The sequence below is a fragment of the Pantherophis guttatus genome, chromosome 3, assembly GCF_059756535.1.
Source record: "Pantherophis guttatus breed Tessera chromosome 3, ASM5975653v1, whole genome shotgun sequence".
NCBI classification, from domain to species: domain Eukaryota; kingdom Metazoa; phylum Chordata; class Lepidosauria; order Squamata; family Colubridae; genus Pantherophis; species Pantherophis guttatus.
Window position 1 is genome coordinate 192,261,982 of NC_142065.1, and position 23,327 is coordinate 192,285,308.

The 23,327-nt window shown below is 37.3% G+C and overlaps 1 protein-coding gene and 1 long non-coding RNA gene across 4 annotated transcripts in view; one reads left to right on the plus strand and one right to left on the minus strand.

Moving 5' to 3' along the window:
- Nucleotides 1–23,327, plus strand: part of OXR1 (oxidation resistance 1) — a 225,029-nt gene that overhangs the window by 106,493 nt on the left and 95,209 nt on the right. For all 3 annotated transcript variants that reach the window (XM_034422177.3, XM_034422179.3, XM_087890848.1), the window contains one exon: nt 19,245–19,444. In XM_034422177.3, coding sequence (XP_034278068.2) covers nt 19,245–19,444 — 200 coding nt within the window. The remainder of the gene's footprint in view (nt 1–19,244; nt 19,445–23,327) is intronic.
- The window catches only part of LOC117668345 (uncharacterized), a 128,612-nt gene that overhangs the window by 63,899 nt on the left and 41,386 nt on the right, over nt 1–23,327 (minus strand). The window lies entirely within an intron of this gene.

Genomic DNA, 23,327 nt, shown 5'->3' on the forward strand with positions numbered 1-23,327 from the left:
GTGTGAAAAATGTTTGTAAGTCACTTTTTTCAGTGCCATTGTAACTTCAAATGGTCACTAAACCATTCAATCTAAACCATTCAACCACTAAAACATTCAGTCTTCTGCTGAATACTGTACAGTAGATTCCACTGATTAATTTTTCTGTCAGGAAATTTCTACTTACTTCTAGATTGCTTCTCTGCTTCATTAGTTTCCTAATCAAGATTGCTTCTTGTCTTGTGTTCAGGTGCTTTGGAGAATAGGTTGACTCCCTCTTCTTTGTGGCAGCCCCTCAAATATTGGAAAATGTCTCCCCTAGTCTTTCTTTTCATTAAACTAGATATACCCAATTTCTGCAACTGTTCATACAGTATGTTTTAGCTTCCGGTTCCCTAATCATCTTTGTTGCTCTTCTCTGCACTCTTTCTAGAGTTTCAACATCTTTTTTACATCATGGTGACCAAAACTGGATGAATTATTCCAGATGTGATCTTACTAACATCTTTTTTTAATTCAATAGGTTGTGGGGAAATCATTGTGAAACAAGAGTCACTTAACAACCCTGTTACTAAATTAATAATTGTAGTGATTCACTTAACAAGTCTAGCATGAAAGGTCGTAAAATGGAGCAAAACTCACTTAACAAATTTCTCAGTTAGCAACATATATTTTGCGTTCCATTATGGTCATAAATTGAGGACTACCTGTACATCCTGTAAATTCCTTACAGGATAAGAATCTAACATGAACATGGCATAAATATAAAGGTGTTGAATGATATCATGAAAAAGGCAGCTAGTAAATGTATATGTATTGTTTTTAAAATTCATCTGTTTTATTTCTGCCCAGCTGTTCAGTTTTTTATTTAAAATCCTTTCAAATTTTGTTCTGGCTTTCATTAGAAACAGCAGCTTTTCAATTTCCCTTCTGTATCACAAATCAATTAGTGTTAAATCAGCCTCCCATGTCCTGAGATCACAAATCAATTTGTGATAATTAAAGCACTCTGTAAAGTTTTGTGTCTCTTCTGCATTTTAGCACTAGGGTGTGACAAATGAATTGGTCATATCGGCCAAATTGTTTTGATTCAGAAAGTGTTTTATAATTGCTATAACCACTGTCTATAACTCTCTGAAATTCTGGGAGAGAATGTTATGTTATCATCATTCTGATATATATTCGCTTAAATCCAAGTTATTTATTATGTTGCATTATATAGGAACCGTGGTGGCGCAGTGATTAGAATGCAGTATTGCAGGCTAATTCTGCCAACTGCCCAGAGTTCAATCCTCACTGGCTCAACTGGTTGACTAAGCCTTCCATCCTGCCGAAGTCGGCAAAATGAGGACCCAGATTGTTGGGGCAATATATTGACTCTGTAAACCACGTAGAGTGGGCTATAAAGAATTGTGAAGTGATATATAAGTCTAAGTGCTATTGCTGTTTCAGTGAAGCAGTATCTGTTTTCTATGCATTAAACCTGATTTCAGGTATAACTGGAACATTTTGGAGACATGTTCCCTCATTCGGTACAGATGCTCTTTCTCCTTCCCACCAAACTGAATGTTGCTTGTGATCACAATTAAAGATTTAATGTTGGCCAAGATCCAGTGACAAATTAAATTTATGACATTAAATCCACAAACCTAAAAAGAAATCAGTATAGCTTGAGGGCTGTTTTTCCTATTAATCTTTCACATCCTCTTCTAAAGATGGATCAAAATGCTGTCATGAGTAATCAGTTTTGGACACACTTGTTTTCTTTTTCTTTTTGGAGTTGTTAACTTACTGAGACCCATTCTACTTTTATTGCAATAAGAGCTTCCAAGGATAGCCAATAGAGAATGCTATCGGGATTTACAAAATGTAGACAGTGTGGTATCATTGTTTAATACAACCAGGTGCTTTTCAGTTGAGGAAGTCTGGATTAGACAATAAAATTATGAAATGGAAGAGAATGTTGGATTTTATCTACACACACACAGACACAAATACACTTGTGGCAAAAGGGTAATTTGCATTGAGGACCTGTGTTTTACTATATATAGTATATATGTATATGTATGTGTGTGTATAAATATATGTGTGTGTATGTATGTATGTATATAAATCTATATCTATTTGTTTTCTTTCCTTTTCATAGGCTTTATGTGTATTTCTCTTTAGCCAGGTTTATGTAGGAAGAACCTGGCTAAAGAGAAATACATCTCTATCTATCTATCTATCTATCTATCTATCTATCTATCTATCTAAATCTGTATTTTCCATTTATCTGATCTCATGGAGGACTATAATGCAACTTTTCCCCTCTAGAGTTCTCCTGATGTATTAGGAGTTGAACTCCCCAAATTCTAATTATTAAGAGACTTGCAAACTGAGCACATCCAGAAGACATCATATTGGAATATATTGAATTATTGGTTTTCTTTTGGTGCTTTGAGAATGTTCTGGAACAAAGTGATTTGAGGTGATTGCAAGATGAAGAAACTGTTAAACTTCTTTTAAAATAATGCACCATAATAAAGTACGATAAGAAAAAAACAGATCAAAAGAGAAAAAGTGGAATAGTTGAACCAAAATTATTTTCTTCTTTGTTTTTTCTACCTGTTCTTTTCCTGCCTGCAATCAATTCACTGATGTATTTTCTGAAAAGATGAAAAAGTGCTAGAATGAATTAAATGAAAATAAGCTGATTTTTCAAACTGGTAGGAGTATGTCAATATCTACCTTACTGATACTCTTCACCTGACTTTAAGGTATAAATTTAGATAAACTACAGCCCCATGTTCCTGAAGTTCTTTTCTTTTTAATGAAAGTTTTAGTGGCTCTCCAAAAAGTGTGAAACTATAGTTGGAACAACACTGTTAATTCTATAATATAATTCTATCGGGGGCATTTTAGAGTAATAAGAAAGGCTTGAAGAAGCAAGAAAACTTTATGGCAAGAGAAGAAAGCACTTACCCCCAAACAAAGCAAAACAATAACAGGAAAAAAAATTACAATTCCTAATAGCCTAAGCAGGGAGTTGGACTAGAAGACCTCCAAGGTCCCTGCAAACTCTGTTATTCTGTTCTGTTCTGTTCTGTTCTGTTCTGTTCTATTCTATTCTATTCTATTCTATTCTATTCTATTCTATTCTATTCTATTCTATTCTATTCTATTCTATTCCCATCATAGGATTTATTTTTCTTTAATTCCTATCCTTTCAAAATCTTCTCGAGAAAGTTGCCCGTTTTGTGTCATTTAGCCATTAAAGTGGAAGACCGATTTTGCTCCCCATAACAAACACCAAGAAGCCATGAGGAGAGAAGAGTAAGTTTTCCTTAAAAAATTCATATTTCCTCAAGAAAAAATAATGTAACTCAATGTACAGTTTTAGCCTTGGCTATTCAGATAACCACCTGCTTCCTTACATTGCATTTTTTTGTGTGTGTATTTTCTGTTTGAGTCTTTCTACCACCTTTCTTGTGAGACTTTTTCTAGATTCCAAGTATTTTACTTGTTCATCAATGTTCTGCCTAAGTTAAGACTTCAGATGCTTCCTGTTAGTAATCACTTTTTAAATACTGTATCAAGAACAACCAAAGTAAATTGTTGGCTTATCTGTTCTTCTGTCATCTACAAAAGATTGTTAAATGAGGTTGAATTGCTTCAGCATTTCAAAAGGACTCTCTTTAGCCCATCTTGACTATGAACAGTGGAAAGTTTCTGATTGCCACACTTGCCTGGCTATTTTTGGTTAATGTCAGTGCAATTCGCATATATTTTTTTCTCCTTCAAGACTGTCTACCTCAGGGAAATTACAGGGCTGTAATTCAAATTTGACCTTCAAAGGCTGAAAGCAGCCTGGGCCAAATTTCCATGAAGGCATAAAGCAGCTGTTTACTGACTTTGAAGAGTGATGGATACAGTATGCCAAGATACCAAAAGGAATAAAAATTCATGACAATGGGGCTTTCCAACATCAACAGTGGATCTTTATCTTAATGAAGGAAAACAAATCACAATACAATTGAATAAACAGTTAATTCTCATTTGTATTCTTCAGTATATGGAACCTTCCTAGAGAAGGAATATACATAGACAAAGTATGCAGACCAGTTTTATATTCAGTGAGTAGAATATGAAAATAAGAATTCTATTTCTTCTGGAGCTCAAATAATTACAGGATGAAGATGAATGTCATTCCTTCTTCCATTTCTCCATCAGGATACTGTGTGCTAAACAAGACGCATTAAGTTTCATGGCTGAGGTTAGTCTTGATCCTGTGTCTCCTGATCTTCATCCAACACTTTCACCATTGCCCTGTGCTAATTCTTTGAAAAGGGTTTCTAAAATGTATGATTTTTGAATCTTAGGTGTTCAGACTTTCCAAAATTTGTTCTTATGTAGCTGTTGGAAGCTGCCAAAAGTCCAGTACCTGAAGTATATTAAATTCCACTAAGTTAGTATTTCTGGAAAACAAATACAAAATACAGGTATTCCTCGACTTACAACCACAATTGAGCCCAAAATTTATGTTGCTAAATGAAACGCTTGTTAAGTGAGCTTTGCCCCATTTTACAATCTTTCTTGACACACTTGTTAAATGAAACAACTGCAGTTGTTAAGTTAGTAAGCCGGTTGTTAAGTGAACCTGATTTCCCTATTGACTTGCTTGTCAGATAGTTGCAAAAGTTGTTGTTGTTGTTGTTGTTGTTGTTGTTGTTGTTGTTGTTGTTATTATTATTATTTATTCAATTTATATACCGCCCTTCTCCTAGTGGACTCAGGGCGGTGCACAGCCAGAACTAAAATACATAACAATACAAAATTTAAAATTAATTAAAAGAATTATATACTTTGGCCCGAATTAAAACAGTGCGAATTAAAACCCATTAACAGATTAAAACTAAACAATTAATAACAATTAAAAACTAAAAAAGGGGACGGGGTTCACGCCAGCCCTGCTTGCTGGAAAAGAAGAGTTTTCAGGGCACGGCGAAAGACCCGGAGATCCGATATCCTTCTTATCTCCGGGGGCAAATCGTTCCAGAGGGCGGGAGCTGCCACAGAGAAGGCCCTCCCCCTGGGGGTCGCCAGCCGACATTGCCTGGCCGACGGCACCCTGAGGAGTCCCTCTCTGTGGGAGCGTACTGGTCAGTGGGAGGCTATCGGCGGCAGAAGGCGGTCCCGCAAATACCCAGGTCCTATGCCATGGAGCGCTTTAAAGGTGGTGACCAACACCTTGAAGCGCAGCCGGAAGACCGCTGGAAGCCAATGCAGCTCACGCAGGAGAGATGTCACATGGGAGCGACCCCTCACTCCCATAATCCCCCGCGTGGCCGCATTCTGCACCAGTTGGACCCTCCGGGTACTCCTCAAGGGGAGCCCCATGTAGAGAGCATTGCAGTAGTCCAGGCGGGAAGTGACGAGTGCCTGAGTGTCTGTGCGTAAGGAATCCCGATCCAGAAAGGGACGCAACTGGCGAATCAGGCGGACCTGATAAAAAGTCCCCCTGGCTACGGCCGTCATATGCTCTTCTAAAGACAGCCGTGTTGATCACATGTTCCAGGAACAATGCAACCGTCAGAAATACAAGTCAGTTGCCAAGCGTCTGAACTTTGATCACATGACCATTGGGATGCTGCAATGGTCGTAAGTGTGAAAAATGGTTATAAGTCACTTTTTTCAGTTCCGTTGTAACTTTAAATGGTCACCAGATAAATTGTTGTAAATTGAGGACTACCTGTACTAGTCCACATGAACTCACTTTTCTCCTTGTTTAGAGATTTTATTAGGAAGTTAATATCAGTAAGAGTTATTTCTCTCTGAGAAATTGTGCACCTTTCTTAAACCTTCTGAAACACCTGTGCACCTTTCTTTGCCTTCTGAAACAATTTCTCCCAACCCATTGTGGCTAATAATATGCAACTTACATGGATGAGTCAGATCTGCATTGCAGAAGTCAAATACTGTTTTGCAAGGAAGTCTTGAACATGTAGTGCCAGCATGTGGGAAAATGAAGTGAACTGACAAAATAAGAGGACAGGCTTTGCCCATCTCAGGAACTAAAAAAAAAAAAAAAAAGACTTATGACCTTAAATGCCTTTCCCCCCCTTAAATTAGTAATACATTTAGGTTAGCAACACTCTTTCCATGGTTGTAGTCATTTGACAAAAGATGAGGGTCTGCAATCTTTTGAAGGCTGCTGGCTGTTCAGTTGGGTTTGGAAGAAGGTTTGGTAAAGCAGAGAGGATAGAGATATGAAGCAAGCATAGCTTTGAGGGAGATAATAATTTTTGTTTTGGGGTTTAGATTTAAGTGTGTTGGGTATTTTAATTTTCATAGAAGAAATTTTTTCAGGGGGTACTGGGGGCCATAAAAAGGTTTTGGGGACTGCAAGAGGCAGCTAAATCACAGATTGCTAAAATGTGATACAGAAAATATAGACATCTTTTAAAAATAGAAAAACAACAGGACTTCACTATTCTTAATGAACACTATTAATAGTTCAAGTATTACCAGTAAGTAAATGTAACTAAGTTTTTCTATTAAATGCTTGGTATAGAATTTTGACTTGGTGATTAAAAGCTGTCACTTTCTTAAATCAATGAACCTACTTTCAAAACTTTTCAAGGATGTTAAAGTCAATGGAAAAATCCGTGTTGGTTTAACTTTCATCTATTTATTGTAGATTTGCAGACTAGCTCATCAGTAAACACTTGAAATAGCCATTTGTTTCAAAACGCCAGAAAATTTCATTCTGCTTGTTATTTCCTTTTTATAGCAGTTGAAAAATATTTGACATTTTACATATGTTTTTGATTAAGAAGACTCCTAGATATGGCAACACATTCTGTTGCATAACATTTACAAAGTTATCCTTAAAATAAATCCCAGAGTCATGAAGAAGAACCTTGATAATGAAAACCAGACAATGAATTATGAATGATGAATTGATGCTAATGTATTTTACTAAGCAAATCGTCTTTGGGGGCTCCCATATTTTAGTATATCAAAACTCCCTCTCAAAGTGCTATAAAACAGAGATTTTTCAGTAGTTGCAGTAACATAATACCTAATTTAAAATAATAGGAATATTATATGACTATTTGGATGCTGTTTGGAGTAAAAACACTAGTTTGATGTTGTAAAGTCAACAAAGCCATATACTTTCATGATCTTCAGTAGGGTTGAAAAACCTACAGCTCTCCAAATGGTGCTGAAGAACAGCTCTAAGCATTTGATGGCTTGGTATTCAAATCATCTGGAGGACCAGTTTTGCTCTTCACAGACTTCAATCTATTTTATTAAATACATACTTTTATGAGATTAACCCAATTTTAAAAATTGCCATATACATATTATGATAGAAACAAAGTTGGCAACATGGAGAGAATTAGATCAGTCACTGATATTCTGAGGAGCAGATAATAATAAGAGGATCTGCAAACAGAATCTGTTGAGGCAGAAATACTTCTAAATAGTTTGACCTGATAGAAGACACATTTCTAAGGAACTGGCATAATATCTTCCATGCATTTGTGCTGGCAAAAAAAGGAAATATTCTCCCATTAATGATTATAATCCAACCCCTTTGGATGAAGGGGACACTTGTACAGAATGCATGCCACTTTCAGCTGTATTTTTTTAAATAATAGCTAATCAGTTAAATCTGATGTAGTAGGTCTATGTATTTCATAAGGCTGAAAGAAAGATATATTTGGGCTAAAGTAATTAAAATGGAATATAAATAGAACTAATCTAAGAAAAAGATGGTGGGAATAACTTGATAGAGGCATCAAAGCAAGAGCTATAAATAAGGGAAGAAAGAACCTATCCTCCAAATTTAGATAGCAAGCTATATCAATAGTCCAAATAGCATTTCAAGATATCAGCAATAGATGACCTTGTTTGGCCTTGGAAGCTGAACAGGATTTATCTTGGCCTGTACTTGGATGGGAGAGTATAAAACAATGCCATGGCTGTACATGGAATTGGGAAGGTAGCAAAAAATCCTAGGAAGCAGCAATAGGAAATCACTTTTGTACCGTTGCTAAGAAAGCTTCATGGATGTGTCCCTGAGGTGACCAGGAGATGAACTTGACTTGATGGATACTTTATCTTTTTTTAATGATGATAAATAAACTTGCAGAGAAGCATGGCATATGGATCAAAGCAATCGTTTCTTCACTGACAATGGGAGCATTTTTCAATTCGTGCTTCTGCCACTGTATATTGTCAGGGCTGTAAAAGGCATTTCATCTGTTTACTGCCCATTGGAGTCATATGAAACATAGAGTTTGCACATTAAGGGAAAATGTGTAAACCGCAGTGAGAAAGTTGATGTGAGCTATTGATTCAGTTCTTTTTCATGGGATGGAAGAGTGGACAAAGTGGTGATGGTGACTGACAAATTGGAAAGGCAGAAAAGTGAAACGCTGCTTAGTCCACACCATAAAATACCCATAGAAAGTGTATGAGCTTCATATTCTGCTGGCTTTCAGTTTTCAATGACTTTTAGTGCATTAGTACTAGCTAAAATGGTGTTTGTTTGTTTTTTTTATTTTTTTTTACCAATGAGGGATATTTACAGATTTTCAATTATAACAGTAATTAGGCTGTTGGTTTGAGCTCCGAGCTTGGCAATTTGGATGCAAACGTTTCGTCACCATCCGAGGAGACATCGCCAATGTGTTTTGAGTTGTACTCGTCTGTCAGAACACAGGTCTTTAAATACCTTTTTTGAGATGCAGTGTTCTGCCCCAGCTCCGGATTCCCGAGGATATTGACACACACCAACGGTCCTTATCAAATTGATTAAGTAGCAAGAATAAACCAAAGTCCAGCAAAGGTTGGCAACCAGCCCAGAAAACAAGATAAGACTTTTCCAAAAATGCTCTGATGATAATTCTAAGTTGTTTCTAGCAAGAAATTACTAACTGCATGTGACTTAAATAGGCTAAGGGAGTGGCCAATTATCCTCAAACCTTACTCTTGAGGACTCCTCCTCCTCCTGAGTAGCCACTCCTGCCTTTCGGCAGCTCTGCGTGCTTGAGCATTGAGGAGAGGCTCCTCCACTTCGCTCTCTCCACTTGAAGGAGCCTCTGGAGGTTCTGAAGGCCCTGGCTGAGTCTCTGCCTCTGGCACCACATCCTCTTCAGCCTCCTCGCTGTCTGACGCGATCGCCGGCTGCGCAGGCTGCTGGTGCAACCCCACACCAGCCTCCTCATTGTCGGGATCAGCCATAATCCGCACAGGCTGCCGGCGGGCCACAACATGCAGATTTATCTGAATGTTGTTTGTTCAGATATTTCTGAGTCATGGTCTGATTTTGGACTGTTTGATTGGCTGGCTGTTGGTGCTGGGCTATAGTTAAGTACTGTCTGTGTGATGCAGAATTAGGATTAGAGTTGTTTATTTGGGCGCTTCTGGGTGCTTCTTCTCATGGTCTGGTTTTGGCTTGTTTGATAGTTTGAGTGGCTGGCTGTTGTTACTGAGACATGATCCGATTTCATGTGAGTCGACCACGGACCACACATGTTGCCCCAACAATTTGCATCTGCATTCTACTAACCTTGGAAGGATGGAAGGCTGAGTCAACCTTGAGCCGATTGAGATCAAACTCCTGGTATGTGGACAGAATTAGTCTGCAATTCTAATCACCCCACCCCATGCCTCTTAACATAAGTAAGACAATAAGTAAGAAAGGGTCATTTAATACTATCTCACTTTGAAATCAAAATGCAATCAAGAATATGTCTTGATTGCTTCAGTAACAAATATACTGCTATTTGTTATGATTTGTTATGAATCATGATTTATTTTGGTTAAAAACTTCTGGAGAATCTACCACCTATATAGACAGACTGTTTCACTGATCTTACTCTCAGGAGGTTTTTCTTTATAATTAAATAGTCTTAAATACTCAAAGCTATATTCAAATGCTGCCAAAAAGAAAGGTTGGGATACTAAATTTGGACTAATGCTTTATATTTATCACGACAAATTTAGAAAAACAATTCATGGCATCAATTGGTTTTTCAGTTTACATAGGTGAAACAAAAGGGTGCTTTTCCTACATTCAACAACATTGTGATGATGTATGCATTTGTCCACTGTTATTCATGATGCCAAAAAGTCTGTGTTTTACATTTGCTATTCCTCTTTACCATGAATCATCCCCCACCCCCTCAAATTAACAGCCAAGCAAAATTAACTACTTCATAATCTCATTTGGAACTGGGCTAGGTATTTCTTCTCTCTAAAAAAAAATAAAATCCTTTAGTGATAGGCAAATTTGGCAACAGTTCTTAGATTCAATTGCTGATTCTCCTGGTGTTCATTTATCCTCCCTCACATCTTCATTTGATGCAAAGTAATGAAGACATCAGGTTTAAGACTACCTACACGCTGCTTTGATAAAAGATAATATCCTTTTAATGCAGTATTAATTCTTTTTCTGTCCTACAACTACATTTACTTTGACTGACTTATACCCATTTTGTCTATGCTTTGCTCAATCTTGGCAATATATAATCATGTCTCTGAACTGCTGAAGGTGAGCTTTAGTTAAATGGCATTCCAGCTTTCCAGAGCATATCAAGAAAAATATTACCCAGTAGCGGTAATAGTAAAAATATTTTAATTGATGTGTGTTTAGGGATAAGCATAATATGTCTTTTGTTCCTTTTTTGCTCACCACTAATGATAAAATCTCATGACCAAAACATGTTTGCCCCACAGCAGGTTTTGTGAATATTAACCAACAATTTAACCAACAACCAACGTGAGTATAGGATAGATAAAACCGTGCACAATACATTCAAGATAGCTGAAATGAGAGGCAAAATTGACTGGCAGGCAAAAAAACAAAAACAAACAAACAAAAAAACCCCCAAAGCCTGCAGTGCAAGAAGACAGTAATTACAACATTGTGTGAAACAGTTTATGTATCTCCAAATAAAATAAAAGCATTTCCCTAATTCCCTAAAATAGTGTCAGTTATGGCAACCAAAAAGATTGGTTTTTCCCAATTCCTAAAAGTCTTGGAGAAAATCAACAACAATTGAGGACATTTCAGGGGAAGGTTGATTGCAAATATAAGATCTAGATAGGTAAAGGTGTAATGCAGGGGTGAAATCCAGCAGGTTCTGACAGGTTCTGGAGAACTGGTAGTGGAAATTTTGAGCAGTTCGGAGAACCGGCTAATACCATCTCGGGTATTTGCCAGTTTATTTATGTATTTATTTTATTAGTTCGATTTATATGCCGCCCTTCTCCGGAGACTCAGGGTGGCTTACAATGCATTAAGCAATAGCCTTCATACTTTTGTATATACCTGCTTAGTAGGGCTTTTTGCCCCCCCCCAAGCGATGTTCTTTTTTATACAAAGTCAGCTTATTGCCCCCACAAACCAGGTCCTCATGTTACCTACCTTGAAAGGATGGAAGGCTGAGTCAACTCAGTCAATCCGAGTCAGTTGCCCCAGGAGTGGGGAGGGAATGGGGATTTTGCAGTATCCTTCCCCTGGAGTGGGGTAGGAATGGAGATTTTGCAGTATCCTTTCCCTGCCATGCCCAGCAAGCCACACCACATCCACCAAGCCACCCCCACAGGACCGGTAGTAAAAAAATTTGGATTTCACCACTGGTGTAATGGTCTGGGATAATAATCTTGGGGCACAGGATGAAGGACCACAGCCCAGACAATAGTCAGACAAAAGATATCTCACAGAGAATGCATCTCAAAAGGGACTCTTCTCTGGCAAGCGAAGGCAGGGAAAGAAGAAGTGTGTTCAGACCTGCAAGACTCTTATTATAACCTTACAATTAAGGCAGTGTGAATATTCATGGTTTCAGTTTTTTGCCTAGACTGTAGAAGACTGACAGAAGGCTTAAAATGCGATGTAGCTTTTCCAACACAAGTAAAAGTGGATGTGGCTCCATCCATAATAGCTAGTTCTGAGTTTGAGAAACTGTCCCAAAGGACTCCCATAGATAACCCCTTCCTATCACCTAATTCTTTCTAACATGCTTTAACCAAGCCTGCTGCCCCCTCTTCATCCAGTAAGGAATTTTTTCCCCATCCTCCACAGATTCAATAAGACCTCCTAGATATGATGCTTAATACTGAACAAACAACTTTGCTTTGTTACTGGCATACAGAACCAGAAGTTAAAATAGTCCTATTTTGCTGTTTGCAATAAACAAGCATACTAATCTATAGGCAGCTCTGCACAAATGCATAACAATGTTATCACACTATAGCTTTTGAACTTGTCCCCTATCCATAGATGTGTCCTTGGGAAATGCAGTTTCTATCTCTCTATTACCCAACAGCCAACAAACCACCCACCTTTTTTTAAATACAAAAAAAGTGTATTTTAAGCCCCCAAATATTCACACAATTGAACAATCTTAGTTGCCTTGCACACGTCTCTGGGAGCACACTCCATCCTCCTCCTCTTCATGCTCTGTTTGATTCCTTTGCCAACTTTCTTGAAGGCTACAATCCAAAGCCAGGTTGGCTGCTCGCCATCTCTGCTAACCGAGTCTGGTCCATCCAGCTGTCACAAACTAGTCTGACTGTCCCCAGTACAGTTCACTTGCACCTATGTTGCAGGCAAGCAGACCAACAATTTCTCTCTCACTTTAAATTTCTAACTCAGTTTGATCTCTTCTGCTAACCTTTTTCTTAGCCGTTGCTTCCCATCTTGGTCTCTCTCAGTCAAAAATGTCTGCGTCAAACACTAGTTTGGTGTAGTAATGAAGATACTGGGCTAGAAATCAGGAGACTACGAGTTCTAGCCTTCCCTTGGGAATCTAACTGAATAAAAGTTCTCTTTCCAATTGCCAAGAAAATATAAGGAAGATTTGTTACATATAATGCTTTGAGTTGTCGTCCTCCATCCCAAAGACAGGATGTAAATAAAATTATGACCCCAGGTCTATGTTTTTGTACAGAATCCCACACTTCTTCTACCCTTTCCCCATTATGTAATTTCCATTTCTTCTTCTCAACTCCATGGACAGCCTTCTTCAACTATTTGGAAAGTCTTCAATTCTGTTTTTCTATTCTGCTTCCTACCTATTATGACCTATGGGTAAATATGACCCAAATGTCTTGCTCCCATGTTGTTTCTTTGTTTTCAGTGGTGCGAATCCCTACCAGTTTGCTCAACTTTATTTATTTCTACAACTTTACTGAATCTCCTGGAGGCTTGCTAGTAATTCTGCACAATCAAGCCAAGCACACAGGAACGGGAAAGACAATCCAATTATTCAAGTAACTGAATGTTCCACAGTGCCGAAGGTCAGCAGCAGCAACAACCATCATCGCTTCCTGTTTTGTTTCTGAAATTATATAAGATCTTTGCTGGAGGGGATGTGGGGGTGGAGAGGAAGGTTGGCGATCCTCAAAAGAAACCCACTACTTTGCAGTGTAACTGGAATGGCCTCCTTCTTCGTGTCACTGAATGTAGAACCCATTATTTATATATTTAAAAAGTATTCTAATCTGCTGTATCTGTGTTTATTTTGTCTTCTTCTCCCTAATACTTGATTCATTCCCACTTCATTCTTTTTTTACTTAGTTATCTAGTACAATGCTTTTGAGAAAATGAAAGTTCTCTGACATATGAGATAAAACAGTTAAAGTTAATTGACATGTATATATCTTTTTAGAACAGGGTACCATAGCAGTAGCAATAGCAAAAGCACTTAGACTTATGTACCGCTTCACAGTGCTTTACAGCCCTCTCTAAGCAGTTTACAGAGTCAGCATCTTGCCCCCAACAATCTGGGTCCTCATTTTATTAACCTTGGAAGGATGGAAGGCTCAGTCAACCGGTGATTGGCAGAAGTAGTCTGCAATACTGCTGTTCTGACCTAGGCTTCCCAAGAGCATGAAGCAGACTCCTTGTCTTGATAAAACCTCTTTTATTTAGGTTAAAGGGAAATTCTTCTCCAGCAAAGTCCCGGCAAACAGTCTTTCATGAGATTTCACAACTACAGACCTTTATCAGGCTTGGAGATTTGCCAGGCCAATATCTTCCAAACGCCCTGCTGTAGCAGCAGCAATTACTTTGCAAGAAGTCAGGAACAGATCTTCCCCCTAATGAATTAAACTAATTGTCTCCTGCAAACTCCCCTCCCCTTTCGCTCCCCTTTGGGCATCCACCTGTGCTTTTACTCCCAAGTCGGCCCTTGTTCCTTAGCTGTTCTCTTCTCCTGGCAGCTCTGCGCATGTGCACATCAGGAACAGGCTCCAGCTGTTCTTCTGCCCCACTGATATCCAACTCCGAAGGCAGCTGATAACTGTTGGATGGCCCTGGCCCCATCTCTGGCTCCGACACTCATCAGAGCCTTCCCCAGACTCCAGGACTGGCCCATATTCCTCCCCAACCTCCTCACTGTCTGAGTCCGCCACCAGCTCCGCAACTGCATTCTAACCACTGTGCCATCGCGGCTCTTAGATCTGCTGTTTGTTAGGACAACCCAGCTATGGTTGTTTTCTTTCTTTCTTTCTGGTACAATGAAAAGAACAACTTTAATGCAATTAATCTTTGCTTGTGATAAGAGAAAAAATAATAATTTACGTGATCTGCTTCTTGTTTACAAAGCAATACAGAATGTGAAAATTGAAAAAAAAAAACCCTCAAAGAACTGTTAGTAGATAAAATATTCTTCTTGATGGGTCTTTTAAAATTTCTTTAATGTTTTATTTGTCGTATATAAAGATGAAAAATACAACCCTATTAATTACATTGATTAATAGTTGAGAACTCTATGGTATCTTGATGAATGCCTGTGAAATGAAAGATGCGGCACTAAGAAAAGTCCACTTTAAAGAACAAGTAAAGTTAACAATCCTTGAATATCCACTTTCTCCCATAATGTAAAAGACAATATCAGTGTATTAGGGCAAGAAGAACCCTTGCATCCACCCAGAAATTGGATTTCAACTCAATCCCAGTCAGTACAATGGATGAGAGGTACAATGGCAAATGTTTCAGTAACACACAAACATTGTGGCTTCTCCCGTTTGTGTTGAAGGCACCATTTAGGGCCCATCTGGATTGAAAGGATTAGCCAGTATGATCACCATTGCTCTGGGATGCCCATGGGACCTTCTTTCATGTGCCCGTCAAAGAGCTGAAGCAAGTGATGGGAGCTCATCTCGCCACGCAGAAGCACTCAGGATTCAAACACGGGTTTGCTAACCTCTAACCCAGTGTAATAACCATGTGAATCACAGAGTTCTCTTTAACAAAATTTATTAAGATAAAAAGATAATCACTCCAACAAGTGAATTAGTTTTCTAAATGAAAATTTAAAAGTGAAATGCAAATTATTCACTTTTTGGAGCGATTATGTATCTCAGTATATATTTAGCTGGTGGCTTTCTGAATTTCTCATAACTTGACATGATGTACCAGAAGGGAAACATCTCTGGAATCTGAGGCTAGTTGTTTATATAATAGCTGGATCTTATTAATCTGAGAATCACACCTGTAGAGGTCATCTTTCCTTCTCATATACAGATTAATTATTAATTTAGAAGAAATACGTTGTGGAAGATAAAAATGGAGATGGAAGGTCATATTTATTTCACTCTTCTGATTTTTGCTCCCTCAGGAGGAAAAATATGTCAAAAGCTTTGATAGTTGTTTCATCTGTATTTGAACCAATTTTTTTGTAACAGAAGCATCTGCTGAGAGAGTTAACAAAAATTTAAAATCTCGACAGCATAATTGTAACTGACAGCCTGACGGTTTTTTTGCTTTGTTTTTACCTTTCTGCAGATGCCTATGTTTTGAAGTTTATCTATTACTTATTCAAATATTGAAAATGAGAGTTTTTAACACAAAACTGAACAAGAACTAAAGAAACAGAAAATTCTCTATGTATCTTCATAACAAAGCTTTTTGTTCAGTGTTTCACATTTCATGAAGATAATTTACTCGAAGAAAGCAAGTATAACTCTATTAAAATGAGCATGAATGTTATTGATCTTTAAGAAATATTCTAACAGATTTAATCTCCCCCCCACTATGCTCTATATGTACATTGTGCATTGATTGATTGATGATTATGTGCAATCAAATGTTTTCAACTCCTAGCAACCCCATAGATAGATTTTCTGCCAGGCGATCAATGCCCAATCTGTTCTCTCAAGTCTCCCAAGGGTGCACTATTTTCCTATTTTATTGACAATTCACCCATTTTACAAAGATATTCCTGGACTCTTTATAGTCACTTTTCATTTTTACCACCCTGGAAAGCTCAATATAAATCTGTAAACTTAGTTCTCTGCTTACCCTAACTTTTGGCAATTTGTGAACAATTTAAAATGTTGTTCTTCAAAGCAGGTCATTAAGGAACTCCCTATTTCCCTCCAGGAATACAATTGTCCATTTATTTCTATTGTTTGTTTTCTATTTTTTAACCACTTAGCAAAAAGAACCTTTTATGCCATGGCCACTAAGTTGCCATGGCTAAGAATGCCTTTGACCCATATTATTGTACTTCCAACTTTCCGTGTATTGCTTCTAAATTAAAAAGAATATTTTTAAAAATATATAAAAATTTGGTAAATGATAGACTTGTTGGTGTTTATAATTTCAGCTCATTAGCTCCAGCCTTAACCCAAGATGGCTTATTTTCTCAGGAGATAATGGGCTGTGATTTCACTGTTATTTTGACATGACACAAAAAGCAAACGTGAAAGGACATCCTGCTGTAAATATAATCATATAGTATGCTTTCATCTTGGCGATTCTCCTGAACTCATCTGAATTCTTCTTTCAATATTAAAGTTTATAATTTAATTGGCTAGAGTCAAGGTAGAAGTATGACCTGGTTCATCATTACATTGAGCTGGTTTACCTTTTGAAAAAAAACAGGGTTGTTAAACAAGCTGTAAGATGCAGGATTCAGACATTGTGCTAGGACAAAACCTCATTATAATGTAGCATTATGCATGAATAAGAATGTGCTGCAAATTTCATCTGTTTTTGTATTTTTGAATAGTGAATAGCAAAATATATTTATGCTCTATGTTTTGAGCTAGCTAGGTTTACAAAAGCTTAGAAGTGAATTGAATTCCAAAATATAATTTAGAAGAAGACAAAAGTTAACATTTAACTTGAATGCGTGAATAAGAATGTGCTGCAAATTTCATCTTGAAATTGAACAAAGAAAGCAGTAAGACAAAAATTAACATTTAACCCTTAAACATTAAAAATGCTATTTTATAATAGGCTTATTAAAGTTTACAGATGCAAAGATTAAAAAAAAAACTAATGCAAACAAAAGAATTACAAAAACTAAAAAAAGTGCAGAGACTTTTTTAAAAAGAAGAAGAAGAAAAACATTAAGAAAAAAGAAAAAAAAAGATATGAGCAAATAACTTTTTCCATCATCACAAGAAGTACAAACAGTTATAGTGACTTGTCACTTTTCTGGTACTACAACAAAAGAACTCTTCCTCCTATATCTCTTCTCTTAACTGCAAGCAAATTTGGCATGTCTTTTTTGTAAATTCAAAATAAAATGTTATCCAGGCACTTCTTCTTGTTTATTATTTGTACAGTATGACTCCTTCAGTTGTTTAGTCATCACCCAGTTGCATTTGTAAATCAACATCTTTTTCCATACCTGTTGTGACCCCGACTCCTGAGCCTGTCCTAACAGAGGAAGAGGACGCAGAAGGTGATGGGGAGGAACCTTCAAGGCCTCCCTCTACAGGACCCTCCTCTCTGGCAATGTCTCAGGTTCCATCCGAAGGCCAAGAGGAACAGCCTGGGATATGCCAGGAGGAAAGCATATTGGAACAACAACAGATAGGGAGTGAGGATGATGAATCCTGGCTTGATCCCAGGCAGCATCGGAGGGAGAAGCGTGCGCAGCAACGAAAGAGGTGTGGGAGGGCCAGAGACTGAGCTAAGTCACTGAGCCACACCCCATAAGGAATAAAAGTGGGTGTGATTGCTCTTCAGGCTTTGTGACGGTCAAAGTTAAAAACCTGAGAGTCACATTGCGTTATCTGAAATCTGGATTAGACCTTGGCCAATTCTTGCTTCGTGGATTACTTTTTGCTACTGAACCGGACTGAGGAAAAACTCTCTCTCTTGCTGAAACCGACTTGGCAGGCATTTCTCAGTTTATTGCCAAAACTCTTATCTGCAAGGGTTTCTAGTCTGATTGCTTAATAAAATCCTGGCAGGCGTGTCTGGTTGTGTGTTTGTCTGTGTGGGGAAGGGGGACAGAACAATACCATTCTTTTGGGCTGATATTTTAAAATCCATACACAAATTAACGCCTAAGTGCATTGTTACCAAATATCCTTAAATTTTTCCAAAGTTAGAATATTTTGCTTCAATTTGTACTAGTGGGTCTTTTGGAGCTTAATTTAATAATACCAGAAGGAATTTTCTTAATTTAAACATTATGCAACCTTTCTATTTGTTTTTCATCTTTGTTTATTCTTGTTTAAGATTTAATGAAATTATTGTTTATTTTTAATTGAACGGTAGATATTTTAAGTTTTCTATAAGCTGTAAGCTGCCAAGAATCATCAGATAATGGTGGTATATAAGTGCAATATCTACTTAATAAATAAACTAGGAATGTATTCCTGGGTACCTATGTAGCTTTTTCTATAAGAAAAAAAATCTTTAGACCACAATTGCATAAAAATAGACATGCATTACACATTGCTCGTTGCTTTCATTTACTCTATATATTTTCTAAATGTGCCATATAGTGTCCCATTTGTTTATGAAATATATTTATGCTCTACGTTTTGAGCTAGCTAGGTTTACAAAAGTTTAGAAATGAATTGAATTCCAAAATATAATTCAGAAGAAGACAAAATCCTCTGAGACTTGGCATATGTTGACAGAATCTAAGCATTTTTCTAAATGAAATACTAGCCAGAGGAAAGGATGCCACTAAATAAAACATTTTTTAGATGTATAAATTGAAAAGCATTCTGGAAGTTATTCTAATTACAATTGCTCAAGTTCCAGGTTCTTTCCAAATAAACTCTGCTAAAGATGCCCTCTTCTGATGATGACAGTCCAGCTACATCTTTAACCTCTTTTGAACTAGAAATTATCACGTGTCAATGTATTGTATGTCCGTTCTGTAGGAGAAATCCATGTAAACCTGCAACAGTGATACATACAGTACGAAATTTTGTATTTTTTCATCATGTCAGCAAAGCACGTTGAATCATATAGCTGTAATCTACCTGTTATATCCTTTCCCTTTTAGATTAAAGAAAAAATCCCAGTCTATTGAAATTTCTGCATCAGGTTACGAACCTCTGCCATCAGCAGCACAACATGCCCTGCAACCAACTAAACCTGCGGCTCTTAACAATACAACAACATCTGAAGAGGAGCAGAATAACACTGCAAATTCCCAGAGGCGCAATCCACGGAAGGGTGAACTGAAGAGATACTACACAATTGGTAAGTGAACAGACTACTTTCTCCATCAAAAATATCTAATGGCTTTGTCTTGTGGAATGATCAGTAGAATATTCATTCATTTGCTGGATGAACATTAGAATTTGTCTTTAAACTGTCATTTGTGCCTACAGTAGCCAGATCATGATCAGTTTTATTCTTCCATTTTGGCAGCATGTTAGGTTTGGGAAGGTACTACAAGTTTAAAGAAGAAGTGCATATTTTCATCTCTTAAATAAGGATTATGAAATATTATAAATGTAATTGGCAACCAATTTTTAATGAATGGCATATTATTTTGTAGAAGAGCAAGAGACTAATAGAAATGGAAAGTTATGATTGCTACCATTTTGTTATTCTGTACTCTCGTAACCTGACCATTGAGGATGATTCACAGATATGAACATTGCTAAGATTTTTAGACTGCATTTATTTCAAGACATATTATTGTAGGAGGCAAATTGTCCAGGCCTGCAATGTCTTGTGATGGCATCTAATGCCTAACACATTACAAATGGAAGGCATCTATTGTAGAGAAATTATATAACAGGAAAAGGTAATGTCTATTATTTATTTTTCTAGCCAAGAAGTATAGATATTTTGACTATGATCCTCCATACTTCCTTGAACACACTCTGAAAATGACTTGCATAATAAAGATGTATATAATAACAATTTATTTTCACATAATACCTCTAATTACTTTTTGATTGATTGCGTGCCATCAAGTCAATGTTGACCCTTAGCAACCACATAGATAGATTTTCTGTATGGTAATCTGTCCCTAAACTGGTTTTTTGGATGTTCCAACATTATCATTATAACAATCAATCCACTTTACTGACAGTCATCCTCTTTCCTTCCTCTTTTTCCAGCACTAAAGCCTCCTGTAGCGGTATGGGGTCTGTTTTTAAAGACATTAAAGACATTTATTAGGACCTGCGAAGGTCAAATGGCTCTCTACTGTTCTTAGGTATCCCAGAATGCAAAAGGGAGAAAATTGGCTAATACTAATTGCTTTGTCTTGCTCTAATAATTTGCTTTTATATCAGGAAAAGAACAATCACAGCCCATAAATTTCTTTCTCTTTGGACAACATTCAGGCCTACATTATTAAAGTAGGACAGGATGTACATCAGGGGATGAAAGAAACCATGTTTCTGCTTCTCATTTACAAGTCCTTACTTGTTCCTCTTGCACCCACTTGGAACTACTTCTGAATCTGGTGTACGTTCTCTGTACTGTTTGTAGTGGCAGATTATAGGGTTGGGTTGTAATATTTTAAAAGTTATTTCTGTTGGTGAAGTATAATAACTAACATATAGTAAATGAAAAGGCAATACAGAAAAGGCAAGAATGTATACATAATAATGATTAAAATAAAACTCAGGAGAAAAAAGATATTCTGGTAGAAAACAAGACATCTGGGCCACTTTGACACTGAATACCAGGAAGAAATAGTGCTAGCTTTGTTTTTTTCTGGACTAATCTGCTAATTTCTAACTTAAACGGATATAGATTTGACAGTATTTATTGTGAAAAAACAAAGTGTCTGCAAATGACAGCTGCCAATGCTCTACTTTAATTTCTTACAAATATTTAAGCTGGCATTTAAATGTTTGTAACTTTCGAAGAGTTTTGCCTGAGTAATAAGTGGGAAGTTCATTTTTAGTATCAGCTGAGAACCATTTAATGCTCTAGGAATTTTGTACCAAATGAAGAACATCCTGAAGTGCATCTACACCAGAGGAAAAATTAGGTTTTGGCTTTTGCACACAGCAGTCATAAAAGACGAAAGTAATTTTTTCTTTTTGATCTGGAGCCAGAAGTCAGTCTGGCACTGTGTGACAAAATTGCTAATCAACAGGAACTATATTTTATTATTACTATGTGCTTAGATCAGGAGTTTATAACAGGGCCAGTTGCCATGCTCCCACAAGACATATAAATACATTCTTCACAGACAAAAGGAAGGCAAATAATCCTTAGCTACTAGTTTTTAAAGTCATAAGAAAGCTAGACGAGAAAATGAAAAAGTAAGATAAACAAATATTTGCTCAGAGGCTAAACTGGTGATAATTTACCCAGTATCTGGGATAGGAGATATTTTGTAAGCAGTTGCTTCTCTCTCTGAGCTTACTAAATTAGTCTATCCAGGCTCTCACTTCTGATTTTGAGTAGAATATTGTATTTATTTGGATGGAAAATTAGGAGGGGCTGACACTTCCTGTAGCAGTTAGGAACGCTTGCAGCTCTTTGTCCTAATTTTTGTCCAAACTGTATATTATTTGTGACAATTTCCTGGCTTCGGTTTGAATTTCTGGGCTGATATGACTTCATATTGACTTGGAAGATTCTGAAGGTGCAAGGAGATTTTGTGACAGGTGCACCAGGTAGACGAAAGTTGCAGAGATAATCTATTTCAGGGACAGGCCAAATGGCATTTATGCAGTTTCAGTCTGTAGCATATCTAGATAGGTTTTGGAATGATTTCATCTGAAAACTCAGATAGTTGTACTTTTTTTTTTTAATTTGATTAATATGCCGCCCTTCTCCGGAGACTCAGGGCGGCTTACAATGCGCTAAGCAATAGCCTTCATTCTTTTGTATATTTATACAAAGTCAGCTTATTGCCCCCACAACTGGGTCCTCAATTTACCTACCTTAGAAAGGATGGAAGGCTGAGTCAACCTTGAGTCTTGGCAAGATTCGAACCTGTAGTAATTGCAGGCAGCTGGTCTTAATAACCAGCTTAATAACAGGGTGCCTTAGACCACTGTACTACCAAGGCTCTACTTCACAAAGTAAACAAATTTTTAATAGATAGCAGCTTGTTTAATAGCAGCAGCTTGTTGGTATATCCATTTTTATAGGACAAGGACCGGCAGAGCCTGGAGGGAGGGAGTTAAGAGAGAGATCAGCCTAGAATTATTCCATTCCCATGAGCAGTCTTAGTCCAACCTCTCTTAAATTCTGTTAACTCTTATCTAGTGCCAATTTAGTGCTGATCATTAGTGGACATGAAGAATCTTCACATCTGACGTTTATCTACTCCATTAACAGTCAGCACAATTTAGTGGACTAGATAAACGTCAAATATGGAGAATCAGAACCACGTGTTATGTTAACTTTAATTGACCAGATATTTTGTGTGTAGGCTTGAATAAATCTGTGCTGCAATTTAATGGATGGTCCTGATCCTTTATGCTCCACATTAAGTTCAACACTAAATTTGTGTGAGATAAGGGGCAACAGAATTTAGGAGGGTTGGAGTTAGACCATTTGTGAGAACGTAATGATTCTAGGCTGATGATGCACTTAACTCCACCCACCCCCCCCCCCCAGCTCCACCTGGTCTTCTTCTTCATGACCTCTCATAAAGGATACCTGTGAGCAGATGCTTCTTACTGTTTTGCAATATGTAACATCTGGTGGACTAAACTGTACAAAACTGGGTCTGGCCACTTTTTTGAAGCCAGAGGAAGCATTTTGATTGTTGTTCATTTTGAGGGACAGAGAGAAAGAGAGAACAGAAAATGTATTCAGTAAGTCCAGTTATCACCAGAGGGAGTGAGAGCTATTCTCTTGATTGGTTTGGAGCAACTGTGGGTTTTTTGCTCCTTTTCTTGCTACATGTTAATAGTTTTGGGAATACCAGGGTGTGGTATTTTCTAGTCCAATTTTATTATACCGTCAGTTCAGAGTCTGGTGGTCCCTATATTAATTTTACTGACCTCAGATGATGCTTCAGAAAAGTTGCAACCACTATACTTTTGATATGAAAAAATCTAAACATTAATTTAATTCTGCTGAGCTGGAAAGCTAAGCAAATTAAAGCAGGTTATACGAGGATAGAAGGCCATGAAGAAATTCAAGGACTGTTCTC